The sequence below is a fragment of the Rhinolophus sinicus genome, linkage group LG04 (genome assembly GCF_036562045.2).
Source record: "Rhinolophus sinicus isolate RSC01 linkage group LG04, ASM3656204v1, whole genome shotgun sequence".
NCBI classification, from domain to species: domain Eukaryota; kingdom Metazoa; phylum Chordata; class Mammalia; order Chiroptera; family Rhinolophidae; genus Rhinolophus; species Rhinolophus sinicus.
The window spans coordinates 155355956-155374148 of NC_133754.1; the positions used below are offsets into that span (position 1 = coordinate 155355956).

General features: G+C 42.5%; 1 protein-coding gene across 4 annotated transcripts in view; it reads left to right on the forward strand.

Moving 5' to 3' along the window:
• The first annotated feature begins 9688 nt into the window (after nt 1-9688).
• DAPK1 (death associated protein kinase 1) overlaps nt 9689-18193 on the forward strand; it is a 163208-nt gene continuing 154703 nt past the window's right edge. Inside the window, exons 1-2 of one of the 4 annotated variants that reach the window (XM_019734045.2) lie at nt 9689-9772; nt 11086-11254. In XM_019734045.2, coding sequence (XP_019589604.2) covers nt 11193-11254 — 62 coding nt within the window. In that variant the 5' untranslated portion in view covers nt 9689-9772; nt 11086-11192. Of the gene's footprint in view, nt 9773-9823; nt 10227-10834; nt 10858-11085; nt 11255-18193 lie in introns of those variants that run through there. The other 3 variants (XM_019734028.2, XM_019734018.2, XM_019734036.2) reach the window with 3 other exon arrangements.

Below are 18193 nucleotides of genomic sequence, written 5' to 3' on the forward strand. Positions count from 1 at the left end.
CAGACGCCCTAGCCCAGGGTTCCAGGGCTGGGAAGAAAAGTCCCCATAATTTATGATTGTGAACACCAGCGGAGATTATGGCTGGGAGAGACGGTGGGCAACTGCACTCCAAGAGGCTCCTCTTAAAGGGCCCGTGCACAGACTTACTGACAGAATCCCTGGCTTGGAGCTCCAGCATGGGGACAGCAGCTGGAGAGGCGACAGGGACATAAGGTGTGTGTGTGGTGTGGGGGGGAACTGAGTTATCTGGCTTCAGGATGAGGGCTGGAGGCACAGCTTTGTCTCAGATGGAGGAGCTGGTGGAAGCCATTGTTTCTTTGTTGAGCCCTCCCCATTCCCGGCATGCAGCCGCTGGTGGCCACCATATCTGAGTCTCCATTAAGCTGGCTGACACCATTTGTTTGCCATGCCCTGGTGATTCTGAGACCCTGCCCCATCCAACTTTCAGGCTGGCTCAAGCCTCTTGCAGTGGCTTTTCCATATAAACTGCCTGCCTTGGCTCATGTTACAGACTTTCCTAGGGTCTCTCAAAGGTTCACGGAATGCAGACAAACAGCATCTGGCTTCAGCATGTTCCCTACCTCTGGCTGAGCAGCCCTAAGCCTGGCACTAGCAACAGCCAGCATTGGTTCACAGCTTGGCCTCTCGAGGCACTTCCAAGCATGGCATGGGTTGCAGCCATCTGCAGATTGCTTTGTGGCTCCTGCTGGGTGTCCCCCATTGGGGCCTCAACTTGACCTGGGACTGGTGTGACAAATGGCCAGCTTCAAAATGAGCTGGACCATCACTCAGCTGCCTCCAAGGATGACACACCCAAGGGGTGGATTAGGCAGGCACCAGAGTCCTGCTGAGGCATATCCTGCTCTGTAGGGTCAGTCCCTGCACCACAACTCCTCCACTATAGTCATGGCCAGTCCTCACAAACAATGAGCCCAAGGGTCAATTCCTCCCACTGAAGTACAAATAGCAACCAAGGCTTAACTACAACAGGAGAACTCATATAATCCATACAAGGGATACACCTGGAGTCCATGGCAGGTGACAAGGAAAACGGCACCAGTGAGCCCCACATTACATAAGGCCTCTCTACTAAGACTGGGAAACATAGCAGCCCTACCTAACACATAGAAATAAACACCTAATGCACAGAAATAAAAGTCATAATAGGGAGACAAAGAAACATTTCCCAAATAAAAGAACAGAACAAAGCTCCAGAAAAAGAACTAACCACTGGTTATAAGGATGCTCCGTGATCTCAGGGAGAACTTCAACAAAGAGATATAAAACATAAAAATGGAGATAGAAAATGTATAAAAGAACCAGTCAGAAATAAAGAATACAATAATGTAAATGAAAAATATATTATAGGGAATCAATAGTAGATTAGATGAAGCTGAGGATTGAATGAGCAATTTAGAAAACAAGGTAGCAGAAAACACCCAATCAGAACAGCAAAAAGAAAAAAGAATCCAAAAAAATGAGGAGAGTTTAAGGGGCCTCTGAGACAATATCAAGCATACCAACATATTCATTATAGGGGTACCAGAAGGAGAAGAGAGAGAGCAAGGAATTGAAAACCTATTTGAAGAAATAATTTTAGAAAACTTCCATAACCTGGCAAAGGAAATAGATATACAAGCCCAGGAAGCTCAGAATCCCAAACAAGATGAACCCAAACAGGCCCACACCAAGATACATCATAATTAAAATGCCAAAGGTTAAAGACAAAGAGAGACTCATAAAAGCAGCAAGAAGAAAGCAGTTAGTTACCTACATGTGAGCCCCCATAAGACTATCAACTGATATCTCAACAGAAACTTTGCAGGGTGGAAGGGATTGACGGGAAATATTCAAAGTACCCAGAAAAGCTACCATTTAGAATTGAAGGGCAGATAAAGAATTTCCCAGACAAGAAAAAGCTAAAGGAGTCCCTCACAACCAAACCAGTATTACAAGGAATGTTAAAGGGACACTTTAAGTCCAAAAAAAAATTTAAAAATGTGAATAATAAAATGGCAATAACTACATACCTTTATCAATAATTACTTTCAATGTAAATGGATTAAATGCTGCAATCAAAAGATGGGGGCCTGATGGATAAGAAAACAAAACCTTACATATGCTGAGTAAGAGACTCACTTAAGATTCAAAGGCACACACAGACTGAAAGTAAAGGGATGGAAAAAGATGTTTCATGAAAGTGGAAACAAGCAATCAAACAAAAAGCTGGAGTAGCAATACTTACACCAGACAAAATAGACTTTAAAACAAAGACTATAACAAGAGACAAAGAATCTCACTAGTAATCCCACTTGTGGGTATTTATCCAAAGAAACCCAAAATGCTATTTCGAGGGTATGTGTTCATCCACATGTTCATTGAAGCATTATTTATAATAACCAAGATATGAAGGCAAACTGGGTGTCTCTGTATGAAAAGATAAAGAAGAGGGGTACATATATACAGTGGAATATTACTCAGCCATAAAAAATGAAATCTTGCCATCTGTGACAGCATGGATGGACCTAGAGGATGTTGTGCTGAGTGTGGTAAGTCAGACAGTGAAAGACAAATGTCATATGATTTCACTTATAAATAGAATCTAAAGAACAAAATAAACAAATGAAACAGAAATAAACCTCATAGATACAGAGAACAAACTGATGGTTGCTAGATGGGAGGAGAGTTGGGGAGATGGGTGAGAAAGGGGAAGGGATTAAGAAGTACAAATTGGTTGTTACAAAGTAGTCATGGGGATGTAAAGTACAGCTTAAGGAATATAGTCAATAATATTGTAATAACTATGATGTCAGATGGGTACTAGATTTGTTGGGGTGATAAATGGGAGGGGGGTTGTGGGCAGGGTGAAAAAGGTAAAGGGATTAAGAAATACAAGTTGGTAGTTATAAAATAGTCATGGGAATGTAGAGTAAACCACAGAGAATATAGTCAATGATAGGGTAATAACTATGTATAGTGCCAGGTGGTACTAGACAGGGAGATCACTTCATAAATTATATAAATGCCTAACCATTATGCTGTATTCCTGAAATTAATATAAAATAATATCGAATGTCCAAAAAAAATGTCAATAGTGCTACAAATATTAAACAACAAAAAAAAGAGGAATCCAAAGAAGCACAAAATGTGGCTCCTTCTAAATCCTAACTCTCTGGATCTGTCTTATTCACCATTATCCTTACCACTCATTAAATAAATGAGTAAATGAACATTAAACTACCAGACGTAATCTGGATTCCTAAGATGTCATGAGCCCAATACAGTGTTCTTAAGTGGTATTTTCTCAGAAATTTTCATCATCTCAAAATTTTTTTAAATTAAGGGAAAATTTCGGGAAATACTTAAACAATAAATGAAATTATGCCAATTATCCTCATACAATTTTCTTAAAAGCGTATGTTTGGACTGACTGAGTTTAAATATGCAGAAAACACCAACTTTTATTGGTGTGTAAATTTATGAGAAAACAGCATTGAAAGAGTCAAAGATTATTGCTGCTTTTGCAAATCTTTAAACTGACAAAACCTTCTGGAAGAATTTATGACAAGTTTATCTTTTCTAAAAAGCAATGTTTCTATAAATCCTACCAAACTGCTATGAATAAGGCTGTAAATCACTTCATTGGCTTGAGTAATGGGACTTGTATTTCATGAAACCATGCCAAGAAACCTAGAGACTGTCACTGAGAAGACACATTGACATTGAGTCTTCTGTAATATTTAATACCTGTCTTTCCCCAAAAAAGATGAATTTCGATACTGATTGAAAATATTTTTACCATGAATTTACTGAAAGGAAAATAAATAGAAATCCATGGCATTAAGTCTGATGGTTCTAAAGAGGTTCATTAGTCACCAGCAGAGAAAAATAAGTTAGAAGCAACAGAAAATAAATATAACTTCATTCACTAAATCAATGTGGCCATAAGTTCAGATTTTATCTGTAATTAAAATTTGTACATCCAGTTCTAATGGATGAATAATGTTCAGTGCTTCTTTCTGGATGACTTTTTTTCTGTCTTGCTTTAAGTTTGTTTGACAGAACAGAAACTCCTTTGAATGTTTCACTTTTGTCTTTCCCATTATATCCATATATTCTCATAGAGAAACAAAGAATCTGGTAGCTAACTGCACTTAACATTCAATAGCAGGGAACTCCTGCGGGGACAGAAGGGTACATGTTACATATGCATATACTAGTGAAATGAGTGACGTGTTCACTGCTTGGAGGCAGCTCTGTGTACCTTTAGTTAGGAGACTGACTGACATTCTGGGCCTTGAGTTGTCTAAGTGCTGTTCAGTATTACTCATTTTTTGCTTCAGGTAGTGTCAGAACCTAAAAGAAATTGAGCCAAGCATAAAAGAAATAGGCTAAGAGCAAAAGTAAACCTGTAACCCCAGAGGTTCATAATCTCCTCAGGCCTTGCAAACACTGGTCAGTGATTTGTATGTGTTTATTTACACTCCTCTTGTTTTTACAAAGGATTTAATGACAGTTAAAGATGCATTCAGTACCACAAGACACAATAAATGGAAATTGGAAAGAAACTGAGTCAGAGGGACAGTAGGAGTAGAAAAGTAGGCAAGCTCCATGCCATGGGGTCTTGAACAGGGGGTCACAAACTCCTGGTTCAGAGGACCAGGCAGGTAATGTGAAGCCCTCATCTTTACAGCCATGCACGACAAAAAGACTGTGTTTGTGGAGCAATGGTGGGAAAAGGGTCAGAGAGGTGCTTCAACTAACTCACAGCTCAGAAAGATGTACTATGCTTTTGCTATTTGGTTTGTGAACATTAAATTCTGCTGCTGAAAATAAGAAAATAAATGGGAGGGATTAAACTCACTAGATGTGTTAAGCATAGATAAGGAAGTTAGTAACCTATCAGGTCAAGAAGAAAACAAATATTCGTGATGTTAATATATACACAGGAAGCATTCATTCACCACCCATTGGTGGTGCCCTATTTCGGTCCTGAGAAATACAAGTAAAACCCATAGCTGCTAATGAGACTAATTGGCATTCTATAGCTATTGGCCAGGCACATTTGTCCCTCTGTATTTGCTTCAGTTAATATGCTTCTGTTCCCAAGAGTTCTGCCCCTAGTGCTCTTCTTTTTATTTAGTCCTGCATCCTGTTCCCCAGTGACCTCATCTTTCACGTTCAAAGGCACCCTAGTGTACATCGGAATCACCCCTGTGTAGCCCATAGGTACCTGTCTCCACTTGGACATCATGTAGATGCCCCACGGGCACCTCAAATTTCATATCTCCAAGACATCTTCTCTTCTCCCAAACAGCTTGTCAACCTATATTTCAGCCTCCATGGCAGCAGTATCTACTTAGTCATTCAACTAAAATGTTTGATATCACCCTGACTCTATCCTTTTCCTCAAGTACCAAGTCCTAAGATTTCTACTTCCTTAAAATATCTTGTTTTTCTCTACCCACCATCTCCAAGGATGTGACAAATTAGAACTAATCAACCTTGGGTATCAAAGACTCTTCAGAGTAAAGACACAAGTACTGAACATAATGGACAAGGATGTAAAGATCTACCTTGGTTCATCTCTCCACTTTTATCCAAGTCCTCCTCTCTATTTTGACTTCTTGCCATTTCACTGTGTGAACTCTGACTACTTACAGATGCCTGAATGAGCAGTTATCTTTCTCACGTCTGTGATGTAGCCTCATTGTTTTCCTGTCTACGTGCTCTCCTCTCCCAACCTTACCATCCCATCATTCACCTTTTTTTCCCCCTACTAACTCTTAATCTTCTTTCATGTTTTTTTTCACTAGGATGTCAGCTCCTCTAGGAAACTTTCCTGAAACCTCAGGCTCACCCCTGTCATCACCCTCCATCCCTAGCCTTTATCTGAATTTAGTGCCCTCCCTTTGTGTTTCCATGACAGTCTGAGGTCCCTCTCTCATTACACTGCCAATCAGGGTCCCAGACGGAAGAGATGGCACACTCAAATGCGGATGATTCAGAGAGGTGTGGGAGAGGTGCATGGGAACCATAGGGATGGGACAGGAACTCTAGGTTAGTAACAGCAGACCTGGCCCCAAATCTAGGTCCAAAGAGACAGAGAGAGAGAGAGTGGTTACCAAGGCCTGGACAGAGAAAATCAAGTTGAAGAGGTTACCTGGTGAGGAGCAATGACCTTTGTTTGACAGTGACCCAAGTAACCTTGCAGAGAGAAAAGCAGGAGACTAACTATCTTGGCCTCATTCTCCTCCCTTCTGCTTGACCTCATGCCAGAATTCCCCACTGGTCAAATGGACCAGGAGCCTGAGGACAAGGATATTAGTTAAAATAATCTTATAGCTCAGCCTATCAACTTGTAAGTATAGAGAAGGGTAGAGAATGAATCTAGAGAAGCAAATGGAATAGATCTGGCACAATCACACTTTAATGGCATTGCCTCTTTGTTCATCAGTCTCCCTCATTAAACTGAGTTACTTAAGGAAAGAGAATGTTTCTTTTATCTCTATATCTTTAGCATCTAATATGTCCTAGATAATCAATGCTTATTGATTGACTCAGAGAGCATGGTGAATTGGACATTACTTGGAGGACTGTACTTTCTGAGCTTGCCACGTGCTTTCTGAAATCCAGGATGGAATGGAGAGCAGAGTGAGCTCTGTAATTTTCAATGTCTGACAAAAGACAACAACATATCAGTTGGTCAGGAGATGTGAGTTCTCTTAGCCCTCAGTGCTGGGAGGAACTGGAATTAGTCATGTGACTGCCTATACAAGAGGCACTCAATTGCATAGTGGGCAATAGCTTCAACAGGAAAATCACGGGTGCAGAAACACTCTTCGTGAAGCCATTTAAAAATATTAGCCCTTAATAAAAGCCAAGGGCGTGTTATTAAAAAGCAACCCAAAGGTGAATTGAGCTAATGTGGTCCACTTTGATTGATCTTAGAAAAACCTTGTCCAAAAAAGTGATTAAGCCTTAGGCTTCAAACCCGACCCCTAAAAAATCTGCAGTGCTGTCCTCTTTGGATTATCTCTTCACTCATCAATCAATAGATTAAAAGGACCAACTGAGAAACTCAGATGGACTGAGGGACCATGGATCCATTAGAGGGCCGAAACCTGGGTCCCTAAATGTGGAGTGGAGCCCTCTCACCCACCCCTGGCTAACAACTGTGCTGAGAACAAGAAATAAGCCTTTAACATGTCAAACCTCTGAGATTTGTTGGGGTTTTATAGCAGTAGGTATCTTACCCTAACGACAGATATAGAATAATGTTCTAAATTCTATATCCGAGTCTGTTTTCAATGTTATCGCCATGAGTATCATAATCTATTGTCCCCATCACAATCAGTTATTTTCATGGAAGTCCTTTCCGGCTTGAATCTCATCAGTTCAGCATTATTGTATTGTTGTCTTCTACTTGAAAGCCCTTCTTGCTTGGTTCATGATAGAAAACATAATACCAACATTCTGTGTATTTTATCTCTTTAGATTCTTCCAACAACTCTGAGGAATACGCAAGTGCCTATTATTGTCCCTGTTTTGCAGGTGATGAAACTGAGACCAAGAAGGTTAAGTATAAAGTGGAAAAAATAACTAATTTACAGAGTTATCTGAGGATTAAGCAAGATAATAATTTGTTGGCCTGGAACCTGGTGCACGTCACAAGTTTTCTTATTTTCTTTGTAACTTTCTTATAAGTTATCTGTTGCCGTATAACAAGCCACCCCAAAATAATGACTTAAAACAGTAGCAATAATTTATTCTGCTTACAGAACCTGGACTGTAAAGACACAGGTAGCTGAGGTTGGGGGTAGGGCTGGAACAGCTGGCTTCCTTGAACTTCTCTTTCTGTGGTCTCTCCACATGGCAGCCCCAGGGTAACCACGGCAGCTGAAGGCTTACAGAGTGAGTGGAGAACGCCAGAGAGGGTGCATGCAAGAGAGACAAACAGACAGATAGACATGCAGACAGGCAGAAGCTCTAACACCTTATGTCCTAGCCTTGGAAGGGCATTATACTGTGTCACTTCCACCACATTTTCTTAGAAGCGAGCTACTATGGCCAACTCTTATTCATGGGGAGGAGAACTAGACTCCACTTCTTGATTGAATTTTGGAGCATGTTTTTCAACTACTACACTTTCCTTCTCTGAAATGCTTGCCTAAATTAGTGCTCATGAAGCTCAACGGTAAGTGAAATGACACATCAAAAGTCACTCGGCTGTTAAATGGCTCAACCGATATTAGATCTAATTTTGTGACTCCTGAGTCCGTGCTATTTTTCACTACCCCAGAAAATCTCCTGTGATCAACAGGTCGAATAGGGTAGGGCAAACATGCTAGTGCTGAAACGGAGCCAATGCTTTTCATTGCCTTAGAAAACACACTTACATTTATTTTTCAGGAAAAATATTGCCCATAATACAGTCGTCCATAAGCACTTTCCAAGTTTCTCCCAAACATCTGTGTTTTAATTTCTCCCCCCACAGATGTATCCATTTGCATTTCACCAGATGAATCACTGTTGTTGTTGTTGTTGTTGTTGTTGTTATTTTTGACTGTATTTCTCACTTCCCAAGATCCTTTGGTATTAATTCTCAAACCCACCACTTAGGTTCATACCACCTCCCAATTTGGAACCTTCCCTTCATTGCACCACCATGAATGTGTGCCATTCCTGTGGGCCAATAAGTGAAATGCTCTCTAAGTGGAGGGTGTGACAAAAAGTCTGAGGAGACACTTTGTTTTTTCTTTTGAGGAAGACAAAATCTCTAAGGTTGAAAATTTCTGTTGAATCAAAGAGAGTCTAAATCATTCCATTTTAGAAAATCTGGGAATTTGAACAACGCTGTGGATCTGAAATCTCAGAGGTCTCATATACAGTTTTGTAATTCTAGGCAGTAAGGTAGATTTCCCTGTAGAAGCTTTTCTCTGGGGATCCCCAGAAGTCTCTACAGGGAACCCTCCTTTGTGCTTTCCACACCCAGAGACTTGGGGGAAACATGGGGCAAGTGGTAGAGAATGGATAAAGAGTTTCCATTAGATACGGGTTCTCAGTGTAGCCTAGCTCAATCCACAGAAACATAACACACTCATACTGTTACATTTTCTAATAACCGCATTTTTAAAAGTAAAAGGTGAAATTAATTTTAATCATATTATTTTATTTCCCAATATATCTAAAATACTAATATTTGAACATGTAGTTAATGTAAAAATATTCATTCGATATTTTTCATTCTTGTTTCCACATCAAGTCATGGAATCCGATGTGTATTTCACACTTAACTGCACCCCGCATTTGGGTCTGGCCACATTTCAACTCATCCATAGCCAGTATTTTTGGGGGCAGCACACATATACCCTTGGTTTCTGTTGTTTCATTGGGTCTCTGAGACCTCAACCCTTTCTTCTCTGATTGCGTACCTTCTTAAAGTTCAGATACCAACTCAAAACACCTACCCTGGAAAGGAACTCCATCTAATGCGGCCCACAACCTCCGTCATTCTCTATGTCATTATCCTGTTTTATTGTCTCAATAGCACTAATATCTTCTAAAATAATTTTATTTGTTTACATCTTATCCATCAGAATGTAAGTTTCACGGGGTCAGGGATTTTTAAAAATCTATTTTGGTCTCGGTGATTTTCCGGTGCAGAGCACAGTCCCGGGCACACAGCCGGCGCTCAAATACTTTTGCAGGACTAGGGAATCGCGTTTCTCTGGAACCCAGCCGAAGAGGGCAGCGTAGAGTCGTGTCACAGGTGGGGCGCCCACGTTGCGCGAGGCTGCGCTCGGTCTCCTAGCTGCGTGGGTGTGGGGTGAGTGGGTGTGTGCGGGATGTGTGCGGTAGAGCGCGCAAGCGAGCGCGGAGCGCTGAGCAGGGAGGAGCAGCGAGCACCGCTCACAACCCGCAGCGACTGCCCAGCTGGGCAGCTCTGAGGTGGGTGGGCCGTGCCGCCTGTCTGCCCGCGGGGTCCCCATTGGTCGCCAGCAGGCCTCCCTCTGCCCGGAAGCCAGCGAGGAGCTAAGGGGCTGCTCCGAAGCCGGAGCGGGAGAGCCCGGCTGAGCTGACGCCGGGGCGGACGCGCTGGATCCGCGCCCCTGACTCGCTCCCTTCCGCGCTCGCTCCGCCGCCCGGCTGGTCTCCGGCGCTGGCGCCTGCGGTCGGCCTTCGACAGCGCTCCGGAGGGACCCGGGCAGCTCCTGGGCGCCCGGGTGAGTGGCCGCGCGCGGCTCCCCGGCTCTTCCCGGGCCCCGCCGCCTGCTTTTGCTTTCCCGATCGCGGCTCGGCTGGATTTGCGCCGGCAGCGCCTCGGGCCACCGGGAAGGCCAAAGCCGGGAAACTTGGCTGCGGGAAGAAGTGGGATTGCAGCTCGGATGCGCCCCCAGCCCCGCGGGCCGGGTGGGAACAGGTGGTGCGGGCCGGGCCGGGCGCTTTGTGTCAGGACTCGGAAACCAGCGGCAGGCGGCCGCGCCTCCCTCGGCCGCTCCCTTCCCTCTCCTGCTCTCCCGAGCGGCTGCAAGCCGGGTCGGCCGGGTAACGGAGCGGGAATCGCCAGGAATGTGCCTCTGGGGACTGTCTGGCTCGAGGGAGGAGAGAGGGTGTCCGCGAAGGTGCGGGAGCCGAAAGGTGGCGCGGGGGTGCACCGCCGCTTCGGGCTGGAGAGGGATGCTTCCAGCGAGGCGCGTTCCTCTCGGGCAAACGCTTCATTCTTGCGCGGCGCCCCTGGAGGTGGGGAGCTGGGTGGGAGTGTGTGCAGAAAAAGGGGGGCGGGGAGGCCAGTCACTTCCGGAGCCGGTTCTGATCGGTGCAGAGAGCGGTGCTTTGGCAGACGCGGATCTTGGGGTGTGGTTGTGCCCGGCCCCACATGCGCGCCGTCGTTGCGGGGCTGGGGTTGTCCCTGGCCCGGGTTTAACAAAGGGTGCTCCTCTCCACCCGGCGGGAGGGGCAGCTCCGAAGAAGTGGTCTTAAGCGAGCGGGTCTTAGTCCTGGGGAGGTCCATTTCCTTTTTGGATTGTCATTTTTTTGGTATTATTGTCATTGTTTTTTTAATTTTTTTTTTTTTTTTTGAAGACTGGAGACTGATGCATGAGGGGCCCACGGAGGCGCAGGAGCGGTGGTGATGGTTTGGGAAGCGGAGCTGAAGTGCGCTGGGCTTTGGTGAGGCGTGACAGTTTATCATGACCGTGTTCAGGCAGGAAAACGTGGATGATTACTACGACACCGGCGAGGAACTTGGAAGGTACAGGAGGCGCACACTATTGGGTTGTGGGAATGCATAATATTGGGGGAAGTGGGCAGTGAACAAATGCAGCTTGAATCAGGCGTCTCCCTCTTCCAGGAGATGTGCAAATTACAGAGAAGAGTTACTAACCCAGCGAAGGCTAAAGACCAGAAATAAACCACCTACTCCAAGGGGTTGGGGGTGGAGAGACAATTTCAGGGTTAGATTATGATGCAAAGTGTATTGATCAAAACCCCTGGACAAGAACAGATTGAACTGACTGCGGTAACTCTTGTCAGCTTTTGCCCTTCCGACGACACAATGAGCAAACGCTAAGATATAATTAGAGTTAGCTCTGATGTGTGATTTAAACAGAACACACACTAATGAATAGCCTTTTAAAATCTTCCTACTTTCCCTCTTTCTGAATTTTCAGAGTAACATGCACAAATATTGGTAGGTCCTACGGTACATGGATACTTGCCAGACGTTGATGTTGGGCTTGGATTTTGAAACTTAACTGGAACCAGGAATTTAATTACCGGGTTGGTGTTAGTGGTGGCTTTGGTTTTATTCCCAATGTTAAATTTTTAACAAATCTATGAGCGTCTAATGGGCTATTTGCATTCAGAGCCTGTTCCATTGCTGGAAGAGCTGTGATTCTGAGTGTAAAGTCTTCCAGGTACTAGGTGAACTAAGAATGATTTATTTGGGGGGCATCTACTAAGGGCTAGTTTGGTTTCTTCTGGACTGGGTATTTGACAGGGTATGTTGAGCTCTGGTCTAACTAGCAGAAAACCCAGTTTTCACATCTAGATTTAAATTCAACATACGGAATTTTACTGCAGTGAGTAAAGTAGGCAAAGGGATCTTTAAACAAACAAAAAAAGTATGTATTGACTTACACGTGTATCAAAATATGTATTTTTCCATATACACCTGATGTCCTGATACAAAGCTTCTTTTACTTCATGAAAAGGAAATTCACAAAGACCCACACCCTAGATTACCTAATGAAAATTATGAAAGTTGAGCTTAGCTAAAATTTTTTATAAATTCAAGTAATAGTGTAGAATGCAAGCAGTTTTTAAAAAGTTCCTCTAAGAGCATATTTCTGTATGTGTTTAGTATTGACTGACAATCGCTCTGGCTTAGGAATTGCTTACTATATATTGGAGATTTACCAAATAAGAAAGAGAGTTCTCAAAAATCCTATTTTATAGATATGTTTAAGATTAAGATTTAAGAGTATGCAGTTGAAATATTTGGTTTAACTAGAATTAAATCACTTTATCCCTGTGGTATTCAGCAAGATGAGTGGTATATGAAGTTTTCCTTTGGAAATAGAGGCGGAAAGGTGAAAAAATGTATTTTAATTCTGTTTGTGTAGTATGGCCTGATTATATAAATTCTCTTGTAAAGAGAGATGATTAAATTGGGTGAGGTGATTGCTTTATAGATTAAGTATATTGACTTTATTTTCATTAAGATCTTTTGGTAGAGTTATGTTATGAGAAAGAAAAAAATACGGCCGCCCTGTAGCTGGTGCAGGGAATGGGGAGTTTGTGATCCTTATTTTGTGAGGAGGCTACCTCTACCTTTGCACTAGGGGGTGGTTTGCAGATTTGTCCCAGCATTTCGCTTTGCTTTTGACTCTGTCTACATTTCTGTATATAACTTTCTCCCCACTGTGCAAGACTAATTGACAAATTGTTTCTTGAATAATTTATGTGACCTATGAATTTGAAAGAAGTGCTCTGAAAAACTGATAGTTGGGAATTTTTTAAATGAAAGTATACATGCCCATCTAGCTGCTATATCTTTCGGTTTTGCCTAAAAATGGCTTAAACAGTTGGGGTTTTTTTTAAGTGTTTTTCAAGCCCTGTGATTTTTATGTCTGCCTTGGAAATAGCCACTTTCTGAAAACAAGTCCTGACGTAAGATAGACAAATAGGAAAGATGCTGCTTCATGTGTCACTGGGAGAAGATTGGCAGTGGAGGCAGGAGCTTAGTGGCAGAAAATGGAAATGGGCCAATATTTGACACAAAAGCAAGGTTGTTTGTTCTAAGCAGTGTGTTATACACAAGCTAACATCTAGGATTTAAGACTTTATTTATATACTACATTTAGCAATTATCTAAATAATACCTACTCACTCACCTTATAAATGTATTGAGACGAAGTCCACAGCTGGAGTAGGAAAGATAGGTTTTTAAACAAGTAGAATACAATATTATTGTTGTTGTTATTATTGTTATTTTCTAGGAAAACAGAGTATGTATGTAGGAGGATGAGTGTGTGTGTGTGTGTGTGTGTGTGTGTGTGTCTGTCTGTCTGTCTGTCTATGTATGTCAGTGTGTGTCTGTATGGATTGCCCAGGACTGCTGTGAAAGCTCTCTGTTAACTCTAAGGAACTTTATAAAATGTTATGATTATTGCAGTAGTGGTAGAGCAGTCAGATCACTGCACAGATATCCAAAATCAGCTCTGCAACTTGTTAGCTTTATAACCCTGAACAGGTCACTTACCCTCTCTGACCCTAAGGATCTTCATCTATAAAATGAGAGGCCTGGCGCTTATTTCATGACTATTGTGAAAATCACGTAACCTAACACATGTAAAACTATTTTATCAACAGTAAAGAGTTAAACAAATTTACAGATATCATCTGCAGGACGATGCTGAGACAGGTGGGTGTTCCAGGCAGACTAATAACTTGGCCGGCAACTCCGTAGTCTTTTAAGTATCTGTTTACCAATTTTGAGAAGAGAGGCCCTGTGGGAAAAGGGTCATGGGGAGACCCCTTGCTGCCAACACTTGGCCTCTCCACTCTTACTCTGAGTAATGCCACTCTGGCCTCGAACCTGCACACCTTCCGAGTGGAAGCAAGTCCTTACAGTGAATGGACCATCATCTTTGGAAGGCTGTTTGGTGACCTTTTGTGTTGACTCAGGAGGACCTTTGGGGTCTCACCCTCTGTCCTAGGAGGTAGAATAAAGAGCTATTTCCATCACATGTAGTGGTCTCTGGGAGTTCTTATAAATGCAGATCTCTCCATCTGCTGTTATACTTGGGTCGTTTTTTTTTAATGCCCCAGGGTGCCTTAGCATCTCTTATCAGTTGGCACTTGGGCAGCTGCAGGCTGGCTTGTCCAACCATCGGGCTCCAGTTACACCCTTGGCTGTGGTTCAGCCTAACCTGTGAGCCTTCTGGGCACCTCTCTGAACACCGCTTTCCTGAGGGCCTGGTCTTCTTCCCTTTTCTGCTGTCTGACCTTACATGATCTTGAGACCTGGCTCCCATCTCCTGAATAAATGCCTCCATGATGCTTTCTCCCTTTTAGGAGCCAAATGACTTGCTGTCTGAAGCACTCCATTGGTCCATGACCACAGACTGCCTCGTGCCATGCTCTAGCATTTCTTTGTGTTACTATCATCCGTGTATTGCTCCTTGTAGCCAGCTTGAAAATTCCTTCAGGTGGTCTCCCCTAGGGTGTGCAGTATGCTGCATAATACTAGGCACAGTTTGATCGATGCCTGAATGACTGAGTGCAGGTTAGCAGGTGCAATATTGAGACCAGAATGGGGAATTAAGATGCAAATGGTGATGCAGATGCTGACGCTGATAGAGAGGCCGTGTGTGGTGTGGTTTGGCCACAACACACTCATTTGGAAAGTGGGGAGACACCTATCTTTGCAGGATGTTGTGAGAATTAGAGACAGTGGATACAAACATCTGACACATAGTCACTGCCTAAGATATTATTTTAATAACCTGTTTTTCCCATCACAGCATTTACCACATTGCGTAGTCATTACTTATTTGATTATCTGCTTTCCCCCAAGTTGTCACAGGGTTGTGACCTTGGACTTGCTCATCATTTTTATCTCTAATGCCTAATTAGATGCATGACACTTACAAGGTGCTCAATAAATGCTTGCTGATTCAATGAATGGATTAATATATGTAAAGCACACACACATACACACACATGTATATTATCTTACATGTGTGTATGGCCCTCAATAAATGATGAATCTGGTGGAGATGAACTTAGGACACAAAAGCCTGCAGCTGGTAAAAATAAAAGCTACATTTGTTTTCACATTCTCTGTGGCGGAACAGTAATGTAGCCACAGTAGCCAAAATCTCCAAGCACAAGATCAGTTTAAACAAAATAAGGTGGAGCATTAAGTATTTCACATCGGTTTAGATCAGGGGTATCCAAACTGTGGCTCGTGGGCCAACTGCAGCCCGCGATCCATTGTTAATTGGCCTGCAGCAAATTCCAAAAATATATTTAGTTTACTTAAATAAAGCAGATGAGGCAATACATACTTCACCTCGAGTGAGTGGCCCGACTGTTTGTGTATTTTACCGCATATGGCCCTTGGTGAAAACCGTTGAAAAAAGTTTGGACACCCCTGGTTTAGATGGTTGCTGGAAGCTAATAATTCAAATTGAAAGCATTCTCCTATTGGCTTGAAATCCATAGGCATTGTAATTGAAGTAAGGAATGGTAAGAACCCCACACAGTCTGAGTACACCTTTCAATTGGTTTACTGTGGATTGCAGGAGTGAGTCCGAAGAATTCAAGATGTTAGTGCAGATGGAAGGAGGAGAGATTCCCGGTGTGGGAACCACAGGCCCATGAGGTTGACTAGTGATAACATCCTGTCGGGCTGTGCTGAATGTCATTTTTCTCTTTGCCTTTCTGCTCCCGCAGGCCCTCAGATGTTTCCTCTGATTAGAAAGGCTGCAAAGTTTTAGAGAGATAAAGTTCAAATATATGTGTTAGAGGTAACAGTCAGTGATTTTTAAATTCTCTTCATACTAATGGTCTTTAAGGACGTGAAAAGAGGACATAATGATGGTAGTGAGTGGCAGTTTGGCTGAATGCTTACTTGCCAGCACTGGGAATGCGACCCTGGACCCCCCTGGACAGGCATAAGTTAGGTTCCATGGGGCCAGGAACCTAGAGGATCAAGGTTCTTACTGATGGAGCATTGAGGCTGACTTCTTGGTCCTCTGTGCCCTTTTATCCTAAGTGTGTGTCTTTTTTTTTTTTTTAATATTTTTTAATTTTTCAATCACAGTTGACATACAAGTATTATATTAGTTCCAGGTGTACAACACAGTGATTAGACATTTATATAATTTATGAAGTGATCACCCCAATAAATCCAGTATCCACCTGACACCACGAAGCTTTTGTCTTACCCAGCCACTTAGGAACCTAAAGACCCCATAACATTGTCACACCTCTGCTACGCTGTGAAAAATAAGCTTTACGGAGATGGATGCTCAGTAATTCATACAGGGGTTATATCTGGAGAGGAGACATTGTCAGACATGTCCTCTTGTCTCCCAGCAACACTGTGAGCCCTGAAGGCAGAGACCGTTTCCTCCCTGGTACAGGGTGAGGAGAAGGAGGCCGCCTGGGGGGACGGGGGTGAGGCACAAACTTACGTGCTGCTGGATTCCTTTGGATATGGTGTGGTGGTGGGGAAAGGCCTAAGACATGTGAGTGACAAGAGTTGTCTGACCTGGCTACCCCAAAATGACAAACAGTGTCTCATTTCATTAAGTGGCACTAGTCTGTCTGGTTTAGGGTAGGTGTGTGATTATTTGACTCTATGTGAAAGGTAATACTTAATTGTTTTGCTTTGGTTTGTTGTGGTAAATTATGAAAACAGAATGCATCGTCTCTCAACCTTGAAGGAGATTATATGAAAGTATAATTATAATAAATCCAATTTATCAACTTTGTCAACATTCTAAATGAATTCCTTTAAGTGCAGTTAGGAGAGAGTAGAAGAAAAAAAGATTGGCATTCGGGTTTTCTACATCATCTAACTAAAATGGGTTTAAAATAGATTTATCTACCTAGTAAATCTTTCTTAGTCAAAACAAAAAGTGTGGTTATACCCCAATTCTAGATTTAATGTGCGAGGATGATTTTTACCATGAAAAGGTCTAAAACCTAAAAGAGTTTGTGTCTTATTTCGATTCCTGTCCAAAACAAAACACAACACAACAAAACAAGTCATGTGCTAGTAACTAATCTCTGGTGATAGCTGACAAGTGTGATCCTCAGTGACTCTTGTTTATCACTTCTTTTTCAGGTGACATTGAGAACTAGTGTGGCTTACAGATCATACTGTGGTCATTTAAGTATAATGTTGCTTATCTCTGAGAAATGACCATGGGGTTTTCCTCTTATTGTCCTACTGAAATGTTGACATTTCAATTGTGAACTTGAGAAATTTTATTCAATAACCTAATGTATGTTCAGAGATATCAAGAGGGGAAAGGGAGGGGGAGAATGTTGTTGATTTTTCCCCCCTTTATAAACACATTCAAGTTTGGATGAAAAACATGATGTTTGAACAAATGAATGCTGTAAATTGTAGATCTCTGTTGTTTGAAAAGTTTGTGTTGGTAGTACTTCTAGTCAGTCATAAGCCTGTTGGGTTTTGGCTCTAAGTGTGGACTTTTTTGGGACACGTTTTATTTTCTGTCAAAACTGTCTAATTATTCTTATTTAGATATAATATGATGAATGGGGCTAGCTTTCAAATATCTCAAGTACAGTTGCTATTGTAAGTCTTCACCTTCAAGGAATGAGCTGATTTTCATTTTTTTCCCCGTTGTTGAATAGTTCTTTCTACAGTTCATTGTCAGAAAATGGTACCTTTGAAACTTTGTAAACTTTCCCTTTTTAACCTAAAAAGAGTGTCAGGATTTTTAAGCCTTTACTTTAATCCTCCATGCTCTTGTTCCTGGCCCCCCAGTGTAGAATGTTCCAGTTGAAAAAGCAATGTAGGGAAATATTCAATGTGTTCTTTTTTTTTTGGTCCCATCATGAAAAGGGTTAGATTTTCCTCTGAACGGCCTGTCTGTGTGTTTGCCTAGCAACTCTCCATCTGTCTATGACCAGGCTGCAAATGTGGGCG